Here is a 21,510-nt window from a genome sequence, read left to right as displayed (position 1 = left end):
CTCTCTCTGGCCCTTCCTCTCTCTCTCTCTCTCTCTGTCCCTCTCTCTCTGTCTCTCCCCCCCGCTCTCTCCCTCTCCCCCCCTCTCCCTCTCTTTCTCCCTCTGCCTCTCTCTCTCTCTGCCTCTCTCACCCTCTATTTCTCTCTCTTTCTCTCCCTCACCCTCTATTTCTCTCTCTTTCTCTCCCTCACCCTCTCTCTCTCTTTGCCTCTCTCTCCCCCTCTCTCACTCTCTCTCCCTCTGCCTCCCTCTCTCTTTGCCTCTCTCTCTACCTCTCTCCCTCTCTCTCTCTGCCCCTCTCTTGCCCCGGCCCTGAGAAACTTCAAGCCCAGAGTAACAGGAAAGGCTCAAATCAGTCGGCCATGGACTGAAGCTCTACTTCGGTGTAGGAAGTCACTGAAAGCACTCTGTCCTCCCTGTACACTGAGGATGTACTCTGTCTTCACTGTACACGGAGGATGTACTTTGTCCACACTGTACAGTGAGTATAAACCTTTTCTTCGATGTACAGTGGGGATATACTCTGTCCAAACGGGCGATGGGACGGCTTGCTGCTGAAAACTACAGAATGTTAAACTGGTGATTTCTACAAAGAGGGCATTCAATGATTAGAAGTTATTTTTCAGTTGAATTACAGCTACATGTATCGCTTTTTATTTCGAAGAATGTAAATCAATAAACACCAACTTAAAAGAACAACAACATACACACATGAAAATCAAGGACGCAAACCAAAAAAACGCCAAAGAAATAAAGAATATTACCGTACATTTGTTATGATTTTGCAGCATTTTAAGGCCCTTCTTAAAAAAATATCCATTCCTGTTGAAACAGGTACGGGCCAGTCAGATATAAAAAAGATATGTTTGAACCAGTTACAATGGCCACTTGATGATCACATAATGAATGTTGGGGCATCTCTCGTGGAGCAGAACCACACAGACATGTACTTCTCGTCCTGAGACGATGGACGGATTGATACGGTTACAGTTCAGCCCTTAGGGCCCTCTCGTTCCCCTCTGCGTCATGCAGTTACGTGTTACACAAACATAACGTCAACAGAGATAAACCACAGAGCCCAGCCAGTACCTGCAAGTACTCAGAGCCACAGATCTGCAACGTGCAGAAGCGAACAGAAAGTGAAAGTCAGTTTATTGACGTAATACTACAGATCTTAAAAAAAGACAACGACAACTAAAGGAACACCAAACAAATGTCATATAAGCACAGCTTAGAAAACATTGTGAAAATAGGAATAAAAAAACAATTCAAAAACAAAATAAACACAAATGGAACAAAGACTTGGGGAATGGCGGTACCTTTTATAAAAACATTATGTTGAACACAAGCTGGTGGATTCGTATGATCAGAGATATTCAGCATAAGACCCCTTGAGTGATTGTACTGTTGTCTTATGTATGATACCACACGGTAGAGAACTGGTTGTCTCGTATGCTAACCAGGGGCCCCACGGTAGAGAACTGGTTGTCCTGTATGCTAGTAAGTGGCCCCCGGTAATGAACTGATTGTCTTGTGTGTGCTGAGCAGGGGCCCTACAGTTTTTGAGTTGTGCAACGTTCTGCTGATGTAAATAGCTTATGTTTTAACTTCAGCACAGATCCTGATTAAAATAAAGCCCTCCTTCTCTTTAATACTTCATCACACGAAGACACGTTTACATCAAATACAGCCCTAACATGCTTTTTTCCTCCATTTATTTTTCAGCTTCAGGTTTCCTAGTTGACCTCTAAAGCCACTTCGCTTCATACGCTCCTATAAGAAATGCTTCATGCAACTCAAAGCACACACCTCTCTACCCCACATGCTATCCAAGTAAATCACTTTCCCATATCGCTGCTTAACTCAATGAGCTGATCGGTCAAGACGATCTCCCTGCTGGATGAGGGAATGATCCCGGTGGTATTTGGCTGGCCTGTTGTCCAGTTTTACCACAGCGGAAGAGATCCAGATGGAGACCTTAAGCATGTGTTTCAAAGACCAGATAACTAAATGCCCCCTAATTTGCTGACGTTTACCAAATGGGTGAAGGACAGAGATTATAGCGTTTCGGTGGTCCATCGCGTCCCATCTAAAAAGGCCTGGTTCGCTGTGTTGTCTGCAGAAAGTCAAATTCCTCAAAGGGTTCTTGGATATCGATATGCTTCTGATGTAATGTAAACCCGTGTAAAGTGCTCTTAAGTGTGGCATACCAGGAAGGACGTAGGATAAATCCACTGTGGGTCCATGCTAACAGTATAGTGGTTCAAGTGACTGCAGAAAAGGACAACATATTCCCCTTCAATTTGGTGCTAGCTTTAACGTTTTCTGTCCACAAAGATACCAGTATTTGGTAGAATAACCTAAAGATTTTTCCAAGGAAGTCGGCCATGTTTGTTTTGGATTCCTGAAAAACTTTGGTACAAGCCTCGATGTAGAAACGGAAAGTAAACACAACTCTGAGAAGAGCAACACACTGCTAGCCATGGTAGAGTCATTTTGGCGCTAACTCAGATTTTTTGGTTTAAATAGCACAATTTTGTCTTCAGCGCAACATTTATAATTTTAACAAACACGACTGAATTTGTTCTTTTTCAGAACGGATAGCTTAAACTGAAAATAATCTAAAAGGAAACTTATGCTTGCCTTCCACATTGTTCTGTGCTATACTTTGGGGTCTATTGGAACAGCAGAGTTCTGATCAACTCATTCAATGTATTTCCTAAATAGTTAAAGTACCTGGGTGGAGTGCATAGTTAAAAGCTTAACTGCTGTTTTGTAATAATAAACCATTCAGGTAAAGTGTTGGGAGAATGTAGTGGTGGAAACATTGCAGAGATGAATGGAGGATGATGTGTGTGTTCCACAACCTTCAGCTTGTTGAAGTTCTGACAGCTGTGTCCAGCTTGGTCCAGTAAGGCCATAGGTCATGGTGGGAGAGAATGTAATAATAATGTTATAGATGCCGTTATGGTACAACTCACCACAAAGACACGGTTGAAGCCACGGTGGGAAGATTGTCTTGCTTTCTACACTCACTTAAACGACTAATCCTTAGTCGACAATGGTTGTATTTCAACCATTATGCTGGTATATTCCACTCCAACCATTATGATGGTATAGTCCACTCCAACTATCACGCTGGTATAGTCAACTCCAACCAGTAGGCTGGTTTAATCCACTCCAACAGTAGGCTGGTGAAGTCCCCTCCAACCAGTAGGCTGGATACATCCACTCCAACCATTGAGTTGGTGCAGTCCTTTAGAAAGAAATATTACAAATCTTGGTCGACCGTCCGCTAGAAGATCACTTCACAATCTGCGGGGGCATGATGGCAGTCTTTGGTTGGGGGGGCTTCACCTCGGACGTCTCCAAGGTGGCCTCCTTGCCCTTCTTCCGGGGCGGCTTCTTCATGGGGGTCTTCTTGGGCGTCGGAGGCTCCGACACCGGCTCCGCAGCCTTCGAGCCGTTCAAGTCCTGCTTATCCGGGCTCTTAGCTTCGGGGGGCCCCGGGTCAGGGGTGACTGACCGGGGGGCCGCCGGCTTCTGGAGGCTGGGGAGGAGGAGGGGCTTGGCGGCCCCCTGCTGCCCGGCGCCGCTGGACGAGGTGCGCTTGGCCTTCTGCGGGGGCGTGGGCTTCTCGCGGTACGCCTTGGGCGTGGTGGCGCTGAGGCCGTTGGTCTTGGTCAGGCCGGTGCCCTCGTTCCTGTTGATGCTCTGGGTCTTCTCCTTGAGCTGGGCGGCCAGCAGCGTGGCCGCCTCCGAGTTCATGTGGGGGTGGAGGACCTTGGGGCTCCGCGGGGGCTCTTTGACCGGCTCCCTGGTGGGGGCCTCCTTCCTCTCGGACGAGGAGCCGTGGTGGAAGCCGCCGATCTTCTTGAGGGCGTTCTGCACCACGCCGTTGATGTGCTCCATGTGGGTGGGGCTGCTGGACTCCTCCCCCGACCTGCTGCCCCCCCGCTGGGGCTTGGCCCGGCCGGGGGTGGACGCGGCGTCGGCCTCCCTCGGCTCCTGGTTCTTCTGCTGCTGCTGCTCGCGGCTCTTCTCCTTGGCCAGGTCCTTCATCTTCTGGCGCTCTTCGCTCTTGGCCGAACCGTCGCTGGAGCTTCTCTTCTTCTCCCGGGGCACCGCGAGGGCCTTCGCCCCCGCCTGGTGTGGGGGCTGCGGCTGCCCCTGCGGCTCCGGCTGGGGAGACCCCGTAGTGTTTCCATGGATCCAGGACACCTTGGGTTTGGTGGAGGGGTCCGGTGGGCGGGGCTTGGGTTTGCCAGGGGAGGGCGGGGGCTTGCCGTTGCGCTTGGCCTCGGGGACCGGAGTGGAGTCCCCGTCCTTGGCCCCGCCGCCGCCGCCTCCGCCTCCGCCGCCGTCGTCCTCCTTGGAGGTCTTGGAGAGCCGCGCGATGCGGGCGTACAGCGCCCCCACGGCCGACTCGGAGCCACTGGTGGAGCCCTCGCTGTCGGAGGACTTGAGCAGGGGCTGCTCGCTGCCCTCGGGCTTGGAGAGGCCCGTCTCCTTCAGGGACGTGTACTCCCCCGCGTCGTCCGGGCTGGCCGGGACCCCGGGCTTCTCCTTGCCCTCGTTCACGGATTCTGTGGAAGAACGACACGGTGAGCCTCCTAAGGCCTAAAACAAAATTTTGTTCGGTTCCGGTTTCCGACCAACCTTGTCAATTTATGTGCGACCTAAATTATTTTCTGAGCTTTAAAAAAATAATAATACATAAGAAAATCAAAAAAAAATTATGCAAACTATAATCATGTTTTTGTACAGCACCTCTTCATTCTGTACAAGGATGAGCGAATCTTTCTCGTTTTTAAATGAAAACAACCTACCTATCATTCGCTGCCGCTGAAAAAAAAAAAATTATATATATATATATTCCCTACCTACCCATGACCTCAACTGACAACCAACAGGAACAATATATATATTTTTTAGGCCTAAGGATAACCTCATAAAACTTAGAGATACGCAGTCTCATTACAACACTGTGGCTCTCGGTGGATAGGTGGAACATAACAAATAAATGAATGTTTCCAGTATTCAACGATTCAACCGATTGATGGATTGCTAGACGCAGCAGTTAGGCATCGACCTCGTTGGGTAATCTGGTCGATTGCGTCTGGAGTTGACTTTAAAAACAAAAAATGTGCACCTCTATCTGCTTGGACAGCAAAAGATATTCTAATTAATTGATTATGCCAGTATGTTCGTGCTTCTACTATTGTAAGACATTAATGTCAATGTTTTGTGTTCACCATGTGCCAAGCCAAATACTCAAGGCAAATGTATTTGCCCACGCAGCGAAATCATTCATCCTGCGATCAAAACAACGAATCAATTTGGTGAAAACTTCAGAAACTGCTGCGTCATTCTCTGACAATGTTCCCCAAGAGCTTCCAGCATGCGTCACAGTAGGGATGTGTTGAGTTGTGCTGACGTGAGCAAACCATTTCCTCTCCATGCTAACACACCAGGAGCAGCTAAGGTCGAGCTACGCTACGTTTTCCCTGACGAAAAAGTTTGGGGAGTCATGAAAGAAGACCATGAACAAGTTTCTGAACATCTATTTTAGTTCTTACTCATTCCTTTCTACTACTCTCCGGTACTTTCTGCTGTGGCCGCCACAATTCCCCTCTGGGAGTCACTAAGATAATGTAATACTATTTTTAGATACAAAGGGATTAGTCCTAGACGGAAGATTCTGGTAAAGACGGGGAATGGGAATACAGTGCCATATTATGGTCTCTTCCCATGGTTCCCTTCCAGATGGTTCCACTGTTCCCTTCTAGGTTCCATGGTTCCCCTCCAGATGGGTTCTATGGTTCCCCTCGAGAGGGGTCTACGGTTCCCCTATCAGATGGTTCCCTTCCAAGGGGGTCTATGGTTCTTCCAGATGGGTTCCTTGGTTCCCTATCAGATGGTTCCCTTCCAGGGGGTCTATGGTTCTCCCAGAAGGTTCCCCGCTCAGGTCGTACCTTCATGAGGCACGCAGTAGACCGGGCTCTCGTCTCCGCTCCCGAAGGAGGAGAAGGACTCCTGGGAGGACCAGGAGGAGGGGGGAAGCTCCTGGTCTCCGCCGGCCGACGGGGGCTCGATGAAGCTGCAGTTGAAGGTGTTCTCTGGGTCGTGGTGGGCTACTGGGGGGTGGGGGGGTGGAGGAGGGGACAAAAACAACAAGCAGAGAGGGCATAAGGTGAGCGGAGGTTGGGTGATACTGTGTTACAAGAACAACACTCTATCACACTCACACTGCTCACTCTCACACACTCAAACACTCACTCACACACTTACACTGCTCTTATTACATTTGTATACACTGTATATATATATATGTATAGAAATATATGTATGTATATAAAGGCTCTGTATCTGGCCATAGATTTTAGAAGTTAATTTGAGACTCTTATTTCGAGCCCATTGACAAAAAAAATGTAAAATATATAAATACCCAAAAGAGAATGAAACCAAAAAAAAACCGGAAATAAAAATATAATTCTGAAGGTTAGGGTTAGCTTTCTGCTATTCCAACTTCTACCTTTCTGTTCTTCTTTTGTATTAATAAACGCCTGACTTCCTGTTCCCCGCGGGCTGTTTTCTGCTGACCACTGTGTCTGAGGACAGCTGTGGTGTGAGGAGGAGGAACAGCCTCCCCATCTGGCCCCCGTCCACACAGGGCCGCCGTGGTCTGAGCCAGACCGGGCGCGACCCAGCATGGTTCACCACATCACACACCCCCCCCGCCCCCCCGCCACCCCGTCCACACACAGGGCCAGGCTGTGTTCTTCAGTGTCGGCCACAGGAAGCCCTGGTGTCCCCAGGGCCTTCGTCACGGAGAAGATCAACGTGTTCCTGTTCACTGATCATCCCAAGAGCTCCCCATCTAAGGGCCGTCTGAGGGTCATTTACTGGACTGCAGTCCAGAGATAAAGAGCATTGTGCTTCTAGTCCGAACAAGTTCATATATGCCTTATGTGGCAACATATACACTACACTGCTCCCTTCCGTCTTTCGCTTGCATTTTGGGAATTTCCGTTATCTTTTAATGAGATGAATGTTTCAGTAGATGTTGGCTCATCGGTCGACTGAATCACACCGTGTTTCGAAAGTGTGCTCCTTGGCAAAACCGCACAATTAAAACGAAATAACTCAAACGTTATTGACGGTATAAAAACATAGTGTGTGCTAGTCCCAGACACACACACACACACACACACACACACACACACACACACACACACACACACACACACACACACACACACACACACACACACACACACACACACACACACACACACACACACACACACACAACCTTACACTCTCTTACTCACTCACTCGCTTGCTCGCTCGCACGCACACACACATACCCTCACACACACACACACACACACACAGACAGACACACACACTCACATACCCTCACGCACACACACACACACACACAGGCACTCTCACACACACACACACACACACACCCACATACACACACATACAAGTCTGAGTAACGGCGGGGAAATGGCGAGCAGCCACCCCGAGCCGGGGCCTCAGCAGTGCAGCCTGCGTCACGTGACTCTGTGTGACAGGGCCAGCGTGCACAGGCTGGAACAACTGTCCTTGAATGTCATTCACTGTGGACCTTGAGTCTGGGCTTGGGGGACGGGGGACGGGGGGGCAGACAGGCGTGAAGCCGGGACGCCACGGAGACCACGGCCCGCGCCGCAGGCCGACAGACAACAGGGCAGGCTCGACGCTCTGCAGCTGCAGGCTGAGCTGCTAGTCCACAGCTGTTCAGAGGCCCGGGGGCCCTACCCCCCTATAGAGCCAGGAACAGGGTGGCCGGTTTGATTCCCCCTGAAGGAACAACCCCGATGGGATCTGAGACCGGGGACGGGGAGGTTAAGGGCCGTGACTCTGTTCAGCGATGCCTCTAAAGTTTGACCGTATGAATAAGGGTCTGTTGATCATTGGAGTTGCGTGTTTCCCTTTGAATGTAAATAACGACTTATCTTAGACATGGACCAGGTCAGGCAGAAGGGGGGGGGGGGGGGGGGGGGGGGGGAATGAAACTGTAAACCGTGCCATGTTTATCCAGAATAAACAGTCTTATTCTAAGTGGGCTGTGGGTGAGAGCGTGCGCAGAACGCTGGTTGGTCGAGGGGACGCTCACAAAGGAGTGAATGTTGTCTTTTATCTTCCTTCCTCTTTTAGACGTTTTATTTGCGGGCCACATCTGTTGCTGCTGGACCTGGCGGATAAATCACAGTTCTGACACGGGCTCGGGTAAATCTGACCACTTCCTGTATCCAGCCCCTCCAGGCCCCCTCTGGAATGTGTGTGTGTGTGTGTGTGTGTGTGTGTGTGTGTGTGTGTGTGTGTGTGTGTGTGTGTGTGTGTGTGTGTGTGTGTGTGTGTGTGTGTGTGTGTGTGTGTGTGTGTGTGTGTGTTCAGGAGTGTGTGTGTGTGTGTGTCTTCAGGAGTGTGTGTGTGTTTGTGTTCAAGAGTGTGTGTGTGTGTGTGTTCAGGAGTGTGTGTGTGTGTGACTGCGAAGCCCCCAGACAGGGTTAAAGTTACAAAACGCTGGCAGGGCCAGGGTTTTTGTGGGGAGGCGAACGAGGAAAGCAGAGGAAAAAGGGGAGAACACTTTCTACAAACCTAACCAGGGCTGATGGGAAAGAGAGAGCGGCTCCAACGCTTCACCGTGGGTCGTCTGTTAGCAACACAAGGGTTTACACTTAGAGAGGCTGCTCGCTTTAACAACCCTGCACACCAATATGAAAGGTTCGTTGTGTTATGTTTACAGAACGGGGACTTCATCAATCCATAATATGCGAGGCAGCTGTGTCATTTAATAGTACATGATGTTCCTAGAACTCTTGAAAACAGAGCCTACAGACTTAGATATTACAAGCAAAAGTATCTCCCTGTTTACAATACGGCCACTTGGTTGACAACCTGCGTGATATTTTCACCCGTGATGGCAAAGGTATTTTGTAATCCAACTAGGGTACGGACACAGGTCTGCTTTTCCACGTGTTGTCTTTCAACGCAGGCCTCATTAGCGCAGCTGCTGGCGGAAATCATCTGGAAGGCTGAGGAAACGCATGCTGCCCAGGCCTGAGGAGACGCAGGTCATCCCGTATTAGGCGCCACAGAACAGCAGTGATTACGACCCACTGCCTTGTGAGGGGATCGCGTCACCGAGATGCAACACAAACCGAAGGCCGACGCGTCGTCACGGGGCTACTGGAGGCCCGCAGCCCGCCATGGTGACGTCGGAGGCTTAATGGTTATTTTTGTATTTTTCCGCACCAAGCCGGCCGCGATGTCTGGGAAACAGCGACACTGTGTCCCAGTGTCGGAGCAGCCTCAGGGCGTCACGCCTCGTACTGAAGACTGAAGACACACTGGGGTCATGTGGTCACGGACGAGACACACTGGGGTCATGTGGTCACGGACGAGAGGCACTGGGGTCATGTGGTCACGGACGAGAGACAGTGGGGTCATGTGGTCACGGACGAGAGACAGTGGGGTCACATGATCGCAGATGAGACACACTGGGGCCAAGACAAGAGACACTGGGCTCACAGACACACAAATACCACCACCATCCTAAATACCACCACCATGACAAACACCAACAACACCCAAATACCACCACCATGACAAACACCAACAACACCCAAATAGCACCACCATGACAAACACCAACAACACCCAAATAGCACCAACATGACAAACACCAACAACACCCCAAATACCACCACCACCACAAACAGCACCACCACCACAAACACCACCACCACCACCACCACCACAAACACCACCACCACATAAGCCATCACCAAAAACACCATCACCATCACAAACACCCAACTGGTCCCTTCTGGGGGAAGGGTGGGGGCTTTTTAAAGAAGTTCTTCTTCTTTGAATTTTTTTTTAGAAATATGAGGAGGAGAGCAGGGGCTGAAACTGCTGTGAAGGAGTTATAATTATATAATATATAAAATATATAGATATATCATATAATAACACATGGCATTTTAGGGTGCCAAGAATAATGAGGCTCAAGAAAAAACATTCCTTTCGAAATGAAAGTACATACATGCCTGGCAGCCAACATACACTTCTATCTAACTTTTAACCAACTTTAACTCATTTCCAACCCTTGTCCTCAGCTATGGCGGAAGGCTGACTAATCAAGCGCCACGAGGAAAAAACAACTCTTTACTCCAACTTCAATTACTGTCCTGGACGTCGCCAGTAGTGAACCTAAATCACTGATGGCACGTCAAAAGTAAGATATATTTATACACATATATATTGTGCGTGCATGTGTGTGTGTGTCTGTCCACAGAGTTGTGAGTACAGTGTATGTATAGATGTGTATATATTTACACACATATATATTTATTGTGGTTGCATGTGTGAATGCATGTTTGTTTGTGTGCAGGTGTATATATGTGTAATATATTTATACGTGTGTGTGTATATTGCGTGTGTGTGTGTGTGTGTGTGTGTGTGTGTGCGTGTGCGTGTGTGCGTGCGTGTGTGTGTGTCCTCACAGGTTCCCCTCATAGGTTTACATTAAAGTGAACTGTGTGAGACCTCCGTGTTCGGTCTGCACTCCCAGCTCCCCCCTGGTCCTCCCGAAGGCCGGCCCAGCGGAGCGGACAGACGGGCCTTAAATAAGCACCCTCGGTGGGACTTACCCACTACTTTAGGCAGCTTCTGTCGCCTCAGTGGAATACGGGGGAGTTTGGTGCTGATTCGGCTGAAACGCCCGCACAGGATCCACTTGGCCTTTTTGCTGTTGGTAGAGATATCTTGGTTAGCACTGAAAAAACGATGACTCCATGGAAAGTCAACCGCACTCCTCTTGGGCCAGACGCCGCGGCTCTGCGCGCCATTGGCTGAGCTCAGGGGGACGGCAGGTCCAATGAAGGCTGCTTACATTGGACCTGGTGTTCGCCTGTCTGTCTGTCTGTCTGTCTGTCTGTCTGTCTGTCTGTCTGTCTCACTCTATCCATCGATCTATCATTCTCTCAGTCTATCACTCTATCCATCTGTCTGTCTGTCTGTCTCTCTACCTCTCTATATGTCTCTCTGTCTGTCTATCACTCTATCCGTCCGTCCGTCCGTCCGTCCGTCCGTCCGTCCGTCCGTCCGTCCGTCTGTCTGTCTGTCTGTCTGTCTATCCATCCATATATCCATACTGTTAATCTATCTATAGACAGGCAGACAGATAACAATAAAGGAACCATAACAAAATGTGTTCACTATCTTCCAATGTAATGATCAGATGAAGTACCCCCCTCTCATGTTTCTACCTCCCAGCCTGTGGATTTGTATGCATTATCTGTTTTCTGACTGAGGAGAACGCCAGACAAAAAGGACTGCATATCCCACAATGTAGTGCGCTGCTGGGCACCTATCCATCACTCACTTGTGGTCTTTGTGTCGACAGAGACAGCAGCAGCAGAGCAGCGAGAGCAGGATAATGAGCAGGCAGCACACCAAGGTCCCTGCTGCCATCACACCCATCCGTTGGTTGGGCTCTGAGGACAAACCGCCAGTCAACTTATGTTTCTCTGTTTCTCTTAGCTTTCTCTCTCTCTCTCTCTCTCTCTCTCTCTCTCTCTCTCTCTCTCTCTCTCTCTCTCTCTCTCTCTCTCTCTCTCTCTCTCTCTCTCCCTCATAGCTCGCTCTGTCTCTCTCCCTCTCTCTCTCTTAGCTATCTCTATGACTCTCTCTCACTCTATCTACCTCTCTGTCTTAGCTTTCGCTCTCTCTCTCTCACTCACTCATAGCTCCCTTTATCTCTCTCTCTCTTAGCTTTCTCTACCCCTTCTCTCTCTCTCTCTTAGCTCCCTCTACCTCTTTCTATCTCTCTTAGCTCTCTCTTAATTTCCCTCTCTCTCTCTCTCTCTTGCTCTCTCTCTCAGCTCTCTAAACCTCTCTCTCTCTCTCTCTCTCTCTCTCTCTCTCTCTCTCTCTCTCTCTCTCTCTCTCTCTCTTTCGCTCTCTATCTCTTTCTCTCACTCTCATGCACATCTAAATGTGTTAACGCCAGACCGTAGATCATAGGCAATATAATGAACCAATGAATAATGAACCAATCCTGTCACATAAACATAATCTATGTGACATTAAATTCAAATTATGCAGTATAACGGCATCGCATTAACATTATCTTAAAGGCTTACTGGTGAAGCTATTTCTAAATATCAGCAGCAACAAGGATGAATCTACCGAACATAAATTCAACCATCTTTAAAAAAACATAAAATATGCATGAACACATATTAATAAATAATAATAAAAAAAATACACAGCAAGCTCATCATCTGTAATTTACCAGAACAAGCAATCCGCCTCATTTTATCACTTAGCCTCATGGACCATCAATCATCATCTGATGATTTATTTCACCTGGCCGAATTCAATCAGGACAACACTGAGAATAGGACGGCTGTGATGCATGAACACGGCCGTGTCCTGTGGCCCGGTGTGAGAGCGGGGGGGGGGGGTCCTCGTTAGTCAGAGGGGACACAGCCCCCCCCCCCCCCCCCCACGTGTCCTAACGCCGTCAGCCTCAGAGGGTCGTGTGGGGGCTCTGGTGTGGCGGGTCGTGAAGGGGTTTGATTGAAGTGGGGTCACGGCCCTGGGAAGTAAATACATTGTGCCGGGGGCCACGGGGCTGATAAGGTGAAGGGACCCGATGACATCACTGCCCCGCCTGACACTCCCATTGGACGAAACCCTGGGCGACCCCATGCTTCCTACACAAGGCCACTTCCCGAACCCTCACCCTGCTTCCTACACCCTTCCTATTTCCTTCTCTTCTTTAACTCACTCCCTCCTATTTTGGTCTATTCCCTCCTAACGCAACAAAGCCTCTCTTTTCCCCTTTTCCCCCTTTTTCAAAATTCCTCTTCTTCCTCATTCTCTTCTTCTCCTCTGTTACTTTCTCTTATGTCCCCTTTTCCTCCTCGTCCCTCTTTATCTCTTCCTCAGCCGCGTCCCGCCTGCGTGGGACCGGCCCAACACACACACACACACAGCGGTCGGAGGACAAAGGCCTGGAAACTCGATCATCAAGAGCCAGCGTCGCTCTCTCTTTCTTTCTCTCTCTCTCTCTCTCTCTCTCTCTCTCGCTCTCTCTCGCTCTCTCTCTCTCTCTCTCTCTCTCTCTCTCTCTCTCGCTCTCGCTCTCGCTCTCGCTCTCGCTCTCTCTCGCTCTGAAAACACGAGCGGAGCGGAGTCCACGTCTGTGTATCTGCTTACGGTCTGCGGGCAAAAACACGAGACATTCTATACCAGAGTGTCACCTTTAACAGCTGTCCTGACGGACCCACAGCTACAGGTCTTAAAATATGAACGCAATGTGGTTGTTTTTTTGTCATACAAGGTGGATTTGTTTGGAAAATGTCTACAAAGAGTTTGGCTGTGGCTGTGCGGACATTGCGTACGCGCCAGAACAAAGTTCCCGGTGGATGTTGTCGTGGCTCGGTAGGAGAAAGCACCCGCTCAGGAGGTGGTGCAGGTTGACTTGTAACCGTAAGGTTGCTAGTTCGAACCCTGGCTCCTACTAGCTGAGTGACAAGGTGTCCTTGAGCAATACACTTAACCCTAGCTGCTTCTGACGAGCTGGCTGTCGCCTTGCATGGCTGACTCTGCCATCGGCTTGTCAATGTGTGTATTAACGGTTGGCAGCCGCGTTGGATAAAAGCGTCGCCCTAAATATAAAGAGATTGGCAGTGGCTGTGCATACACTGCATACGGGCGAGAACAGAGTTCATGGTGGATGTTGTTATCGATCGGTAGAAGAAAGACCGCCTGTAACACGTCGGTGTGTGATCCTTACGTAGGTTGCAGGCCCCGGACACGGCGTTGCAGTTCTTGTTATGGCAGGAGCACGTTTGGTTGCAGTTCACTCCGAACTGTCCGGCCTGACACGTCATGTTGCAGCTTCAGAACGCACAAAGAAAACACACCTTTTTTTCAGAGGTAGAAAAAAACAACAACCATATGGTGGACCGATACAGGAAACAGAGAGAGTTATAGCAGCAAAGACAAATGTTTTCCTCCCATCAACCACTGCTGGCAAACGTCTAGAATTCCTCTTGAGTTTACTCTGCTTTTCCTAGAGCGTGCACGCTCCTTTTCTATACTCGAAACACCGACTTAAAAACAACTAAAAGCGAGCTCAGACCCATTCTTGTGACATTAATACAGAGAGGAGGGCCTCTATGAACATACGGTACGTTTACAACGCAGGCGCTCGGTAGAACATGCGGCAGGTCATGTGACTCACTGGACGCCATGGAACCCGGGGTCGCACAGGCACTCTCCGGTGACCAGGTGGCACGCCCCGTTGAAGCAGTGGCTGCAGTCGCTCCCACAGTTCTCCCCGTACGTTCCGTTGGGGCATCGCTCCCCACACCTACACACACACACACACACACACACAAACCCACACACATGCGCGCACACACACACGTGAACATACGCACAACACACACACACACAAACCATATGCACACGCACACACCACGACACACCGCACCACATTCAGACGCACATACAAACCACACAACACCACACACACACACCGAACGCACGCACACACACACATTAACACACACCAAACACACACGCACACACAAACCGCACCATACCACACACACGCAAATCACCCACACAAACAAAGCACACACATGGACACAAAAACGCACGCACACACAGACACACACACACAAACAAACACAGGTTTCGAATCAGCAGATGAAAACAGTTCACTAGTGTAGCTACTGGCTTATAGAAATACAGTTCAAATTCTGAAAACTCGCAAGGGTTGCGTGATTTTCTCTTGGGTAGGATATCTCGGTCGTTAAAGGGTGACTCCGCCCCTTTCGGTTCTTTCTCTCGGCCTCTGAACTATCTCCCCCCAGAGGTTCTGCCGAGGCAACGTCGGACTGCTGGGTCCCAGATGACATGCATTTTGAAGATTACTATGTCCACACACGCTAACAAGTAGTGCAAGACAGTGGGGCTGACGAGGAACAGGTGGAGTTATGTGTGTGCACAGCTTTTAATTATTCCCAAGAACCTTTTGCTGCGCTGCATTTCCCTCTAAAGTAACATCTGTTTAAGGGGAAGACTCTCTTTAGGACTCTCTGTGAGCCTCTGGGTCTCTGCTGCTGACCCAGAGTCCTTCAGGAGGGACCGAAGCCCTTCCCTGGAGACGGGGAGCAGTGTGACGACGGCTAAGCTAGCGCACTGTGTAGAGTGTGAGACGAGCTGCCCAGACAACAGAAACATAACATTATGTTGTGGATTGTAGGTGTTTGTGTGTGTCTCTGTGTGTGTGTGTGTGTGTGTGTGTGTGTGTGTGTGTGTGTGTGTGTGTGTGTGTGTGTGTGTGTGTGTGTGTGTGTGTGTGTGTGTGTGTGTGTGTGTGTGTGTGTGTGTGTGTGTGTGTGTGTGTGTGTGTGTGTGTGTGTGTGTGTGTGTGTGTATGTCTGTGAGAAGAAAAAAAAATTATATTGTGCTTTTGTATATTTGACATAGCTTCCACTTGAGTTAAGTACAGACGGGGCAGTGCAGTATAGTATATCAAAGAGTGGCACTGTGGGTTTGTGTGTGTGTGTGTGTGACTGTGTGTGAGTGTGCACCTACCGGTCCCCGATCCAGCCGGGGTTGCAGTGGGAGCATTTGCCGTGGATGGGGTCACAGTGGTGGCCGTCCTTGCAGGCGGGGCACTCCTCCTGGCAGCCCTCCCCGAAGAAGCCCTTGGAGCACAGCTGGTCGCAGCGCGTGCCGTTCCAGCCGCGGTCGCACGTGACGCAGCGGCCCTCCGTCACCTTGCAGGGCTGCTGGCCCTTGCAGTGTCCGCACCTAGCGGCCGGCAAGGGGGACGACAAGACAACCACCGTCACGTTCTGCTCCTGGACCCCCCAGCGGCCTCAGGGGGCCTATTGAGAGGGGCCTTTGAAACCAAACTCAACAGGCAGAAGACATTGTTCAAAAATTGTTAATGCAAAAGATAGCACGGGAGATATCTGGATGGCATGGTCAGCCTTCAATGTGGTCATTTTGAATGACATGTCTTTAGCATGTCGCCTTTGTTGTATTGATATTCATCACAGGAGTTTAAATCCCCAAATCTCATTTAGATTATGCTATGTTTAAAACAAACACTCAGATGCTCTATGCGCGAGTGCAGTTCCCGTCAGACCAGCCCTGCAGTGCACGACCGCAGCCCCCCCCCGTGTCGCCACTGCCTCCACTGCGTACGTTCTCACCTGTTCCTGCAGTTCTGCCCGTAGAAGCCGGCGGGACAGGGCTCCCTGCAGAACTTCCCTCGGAACCCCGGGGTGCAGGTGCACGAGCCGTCCGCCTGGTTGCATTTGCCGTGCACGCACTGGCAGTACCGGTCGCACCTCTGGCCCCACAGCCTCTCGCGGCACTGGCAGCGGCCCGTGAACTGGTCGCACGGCGAGTTGTTGCAGTTGCACTGCATGGCGCAGTTGCGGCCGGTCCAGCCGGGGTTGCAGATGCAGCGACCGGCGGCGTCGCACACCGACGTCAGGCTGCAGTAGCAGTTGTTGTTGCACTGGGGGCCCCAGAAGCCCGGGTGGCAGGTGCATTTGCCCGTGTCCTGGTCGCACTTGCCCTTGTTGCACAGGCAAGCGTTCTCACAGTTGGGGCCCCAGCGGTTGGGGTTGCAGGTGCACTGGCCCGTCAGGTCGTCACACTGGCCGTTGGGGTAGCAGTGGCACTTCCCCTTGCAGTCGGGGCCCCAGAACTGGGAGGGGCACTCTGCGGAAGAACATACTTGTTGAACATACTTACACTTATCGTATGTCGTACGTCCTGGCACTAAAAAATAGTGCTTAGCATTGTGTAGCGTCTTATCCTAGCTATCTTCGTTGTGTACGGGGAATGGGTTAACCTAACAGTTGTTAGTGCTTGGCACTTGGTTCTGTGAACATCTTTACTGTACAGACAGCGTTATATTGTTGTTTCTCTTTCTTCTGACAAATGTACTCATTGCAAATCGTTCTGGATTATAGCGTCTGCTCAATGCCCTAAATGTAAATGTGGTGCCATCAGCATTGAGAAGAAATGTTCCGGTAAAGCTAGCCCTGACACAATCTCCCATAATACTTTAAGACGCTGTCAAACTAAAAAAATGCCTTTGTTTGTTTGTCAAATGCACCGAGACACCACAGGAGGAGCAGCCAAAACAACAGCCGTTTCTAAACAACATGGCTGCTAGGTGAATGGAGCCTATTGCCTTACTTGTGTCACAGCTAGCTCCAAAGTATCCATGGCGACAGCGGCACTCATTGGGTCTGACACACACTTCATTCTCCTTGCAGGTGAAGTTTCCTCCGCAGAGAGCTGTGAGGGAACAGGCACAGAGCGTCACGTCACTCAATGGGGCTCCGCTACAAGTAAACCCACAGCATGTGCGGATCGTTGTGGATAATTATAATACAGCGCGTATACATACGTGTCAGGCATTCATCCGCCAGCTGGCCCCATCCACTACAGCATGTCAGACCTGGAGCCCTGGAACGGAGGTTCGGACAGACGGTTACAAACCCAAATAAAGAGGAATATAAACACATATATATGTGAGTTTGAACAGAATAAACCTTGAAGCCCCGTGAGGAAAACCCCAGCCCAGCACTGCACCTTATGGTTCTCACTGATGTAGCTGTTAAGTACTGGGGGCCAGGGGAATGCGAGGCATTCCTTACTACAGTGAGTACACTGAGCCCATCCCCGGTTAATATCCCATCCATAACCGCCCCGTCTTTCATAATGGCCTTGCCCTTTAGCACGGCCCGCTTGCCGGGATGCCACCGACAAACATTAAACGTCGAGCGAGAGAAGATGAAGCAGCTTTTAACAACAGGTGCCTGCAGCCAGTGGAGCCAGGGCAGATAAGCATGCGAGCGGAGGAGTGGGGGTCTGCACGAGCGAGGGGGGTTGGAAGCCAAGTTTGGATCCGTGGGGAGAGAGGACAAATGTGTCTCCACTCCTCCCACGCCTTTGACCTCTGGCGGGCCCCTGCAACACTTGAGCTTCCTCTGTGGTATCTTCAGACAGCAGTCTTCCTCCAGTCCTCCGGCCAGGGAGCAGGAAGCAATAATGGAGGAGGGGGGGCAGTAATAATAATAATAATTACGAGCATAACCTCTGAGAGCTTCACGTACTAGGAAGAGTTATACTTACTGAGCTTAGCCAATGGGTTTGTTTTCCCTGCTGTTTATTGGAATGTCCACTGTGTTGGTTGAAACGAAAACGTTAAAACTAACCCAACAATCAACTAGCTAACCCAGAACAAACAACTTACTATTCAGAACAATCGACTAGCTAACCAAGAATAATCAACTGGCTAACCCAGAATGAAGAACTAACTAACCCAAAACAATGAACTAGCTCACCAATGACTATTAACTATCTAACCCAGACAAATCAACTAGCTAACCCAGAACAATCAACTACCTAACCCGGAACAATTAGCTAGCTAACCCAGAAGCATCAACATCTATCTGAGGACACAGCCGTGGCTCTCCTGGCCTTGCCGTCATAGCTTGGGGAAACCCTGGTTCATCTTTGATTTATTCATCATACATTCACTCTGCATTGTGTTGAGGGACAATTTTAAAAAGCAATTGGGCAGTAGTGGGTGTAGTCATTACCGCCATCATTGTATCTTTTATTATTGTCTTGTTCTAAAAGGATCAACTTCCAGGCCATTCAAGAGCTGTGCTTGTGGCTGTGCTCATTCCAGAACAATGTGTTTGCCGTCAACAACGAAAGCATTGCATCAATAAATATGTTTGGACTTCCAGACACTGTGAGAAAATATGGGATGGAGGGAGACAGTGCTGACGTTACCACCTCCATGACGTACAGACCAAGAGAGGAAAGGCTAAACGAATGCATGTGTTGCTTAAGAATGAAAGGAACTTGTAAACATGTAGGTGATGTGTGACATCATCCCACACACCTTATATGGACAAGGTCAACACTATTTAAATTGTTTATAACCAAGTCTTAAAACACAGACCCATGGTGGTTAAAACTCACTTTTTTCCACCCACATATTCTAAAGGGTTACTGGATACAGGCCAACTTTCTAGTGGTCGTGCTTGAGTTGGCCTACATATATGTTTCAGACTGTGTGAGTGAGGTCAAACTGCAGGAACAAGGAGCTCTTTCATATAGCATGAGCACATGATTTCTATCACAGCTCCATCATCACATGTCTGCTGCAGAGGCTAAGACAATATACCAGCAACATGGACAACGTTATTCTGGCTCCGAAGGATCCAGGGAACGTTATAAACAATCATCTATCCCATACTAACCGACCGATATGATCGTTGATGGGGTTGGGAGGTCAAAACAACATATTGTCGAGTGAGATTGTACACTCTAGATGGCTTTTGGAAGCGGTTCACACTCTTTAAAGGAAAATACAGAAGTGAATGCAATTCAACCATCCGAACGACATGTGCCAGGAACATTTGAAAAAACAGTATCACCAGTATGTCGATCCGGAGGCATTGGATAGAAATATGTTTTCTTCTATAACGTTGAAACAGGTGGCCCAATCAAAAACCCCTCCTGTGTGGAAGTTCATTTCCAAAAGGTAAGTCAGTCCTCCATCACACCCTTTGATCGACAGATGTTGCAAGTTCTCCGAAGGTCACTTCTAGCGCCCCCTGTGGTGTAATGTATCCAATGGGCTCCTTGCACATCTGGATGACCGCTTTCTTAACCCCCCCCACCCCCCCGTCCACTTCCACGCTATAACCAAGCCGTAGAGAACGCATGTTATCAGGTCAAATATAGCATAACGACCTCTTCAAAGCCTCTGTAACCATCCTTCCACTGTTATTGAGCGTATACATGGCTCTTGTAAAAAGAGAGGGTCTAGCAAGCCTATATTAAGTTTGCAGATGGGCAAACACTTACCCTGGTGGCTTGCATACATTCCTGCCCCTCGGATTGAGTTCTTGGCCAAAACAGGAGCAAAGAAAGAAAGAAACCACCGCAACAAATGCCAAAGAGTTGTTCAATGCCATTGTACATAAGGATGCATCCTCCTAGTGGCCCCTATGGCTCCAGCGACGAGGCTTCTCTATTGTGGCCCAAGCGGGAGGTTTGTGCGCTAAATCCAGAGGTGCTGGTGATGCAGCCTATCATAGAGTTCACTTTAAGAATCAAATATAATCCGCATTCAAAAGAATATTGTAAATGGGCCACCCTGTGCGTCATCGACGCACCCAAGGTCCAAAATAAAGTGTCCAAAAAACGATTACGCAACAGGTTCGCAATCTCCTCATTCCCACCAAACCAGGGTTGCAAAGGAGAATGTGTTGAGGAGAAGCTCCGTTAGTGCGACATCAACTCCTTAAAGATTGCTCAAAGGGAAGAAAAAAAAAAGTCGCTGTGTCGTAAACCCGACGCGTCTTAACATCCCGCACCGAAAAAAGTTAGATTTCAGCCGGAAAAGTCCTCACTGCGTCAGAATTAAAGTTGTGATGGACCAAAAACTGTTGTTTGGGGTCCTTTCTTGGCCGCTCTCTGAGGAGAGGGGTTTAATCCGTAACTTTGGGTCTTCTCTGGCGCTCTCAGGAGTGGCAGAAGGGAAATTCCTGATTTGTTACTCTATCCTTGGCCACCGTTAGGGCAAGCTGAGATAGGACCCTGGACTGTAGCGTTATCCTGGTCTCTCGTAATTCACATCCGGTCTCTTCTTTATATACGCCGCGTGCGTCAGTTAGCCGTCCCCTGGAGCGAAAATAACGAGAACAAGACGAGAAGAAGAACAACGATAATGTCAGACCGTGTGGGGTTTCGACGAATATTCTGACAACGCAAAATCTGAAACATGTAACAGAAACGGATATCGCTGATACAGAAAGTCCCTCCCTCTACCAGCTTAACCCATGTAACTGAAAGTCCCGCCCTCTCTTCTCTTTCTTGCCTGTAACGCTTATTGTACGCATGTCGTCCCAGGCGTTCCGTCGTGAGACGAGAGGGGATCGAGGCAGCCGTGGCTGAGGTTTGAGCGCCATGCGTGGCGGACAAATGGACGGCCTGGTTCTACAGGAGACTTTTGTACTCTAATCTGGTTTTATAGATCTAACATTGAATACAATGCGGTTGGTGGGCGTGAATGGGTTGAACATACAATACAACAAATACAGGAACAATACAATCGGACTTAATATCAAGGTCACAATAATGACATTTAGATCATTAGACGACATCCTCATCATCATCTTCATCATCCCCCACCTCCTCTGAGGTATGCCATCATCCTAAGAAGCACAAATTTGAATTAAGCAAAAGGCCTCAACTGGTTTATATTATATTCCTAGTAGAATTTCGAAGCAACCCTTTTCTGTTATTTGTCAACGTTTTAAATATTGCCTGTAGTTTCGAATATTTACGGGTGTGGGGTCGCAAGAAACGACT

General features: G+C 49.3%; 1 protein-coding gene across 2 annotated transcripts; it reads right to left on the bottom strand.

Moving 5' to 3' along the window:
* Positions 1-448: 448 nt before the first annotated feature.
* Positions 449-20,943, bottom strand: scarf2 (scavenger receptor class F, member 2). 2 transcript variants are annotated; one of them, XM_056602536.1, is made up of 11 exons: positions 20,002-20,943; positions 17,522-17,580; positions 17,308-17,409; positions 16,308-16,824; positions 15,682-15,900; positions 14,318-14,446; positions 13,868-13,971; positions 11,447-11,558; positions 10,713-10,810; positions 5,976-6,134; positions 449-4,586 (listed from the first exon to the last, which is right to left on the bottom strand). In XM_056602536.1, exons 1-11 carry the CDS (start codon positions 20,109-20,111, stop codon positions 3,304-3,306), a joined length of 2,892 nt encoding a protein of 963 aa, XP_056458511.1. In that variant the 5' UTR covers positions 20,112-20,943; the 3' UTR covers positions 449-3,303. The 2 variants fall into 2 exon arrangements, with proteins under 2 accessions (XP_056458511.1, XP_056458510.1); XM_056602535.1 differs by having other exon boundaries at positions 450-4,586; positions 5,976-6,137.
* Between the last annotated feature and the right edge of the window lie 567 nt (positions 20,944-21,510).

This window comes from Gadus chalcogrammus, chromosome 11, assembly GCF_026213295.1.
Source record: "Gadus chalcogrammus isolate NIFS_2021 chromosome 11, NIFS_Gcha_1.0, whole genome shotgun sequence".
Classification (NCBI taxonomy): domain Eukaryota; kingdom Metazoa; phylum Chordata; class Actinopteri; order Gadiformes; family Gadidae; genus Gadus; species Gadus chalcogrammus.
This window is presented reverse-complemented; position numbering and strand designations above follow the sequence as displayed.

Bases quoted from the DNA above. Each gene is read 5' to 3' on its own strand.
- scarf2 (XM_056602535.1), bottom strand. From the start codon at position 20,111: ATGGCATTGAACAACTCTTTGGCATTTGTTGCGGTGGTTTCTTTCTTT. The intron at 17,410-17,521 runs GTATGTATACGC...GTTCCCTCACAG, and splicing joins GGCGGATGAATGCCTGACAC to CTCTCTGCGGAGGAAACTTC. The intron at 15,901-16,307 runs GTGAGAACGTAC...GCCGGCCGCTAG, and splicing joins GGGCAGAACTGCAGGAACAG to GTGCGGACACTGCAAGGGCC.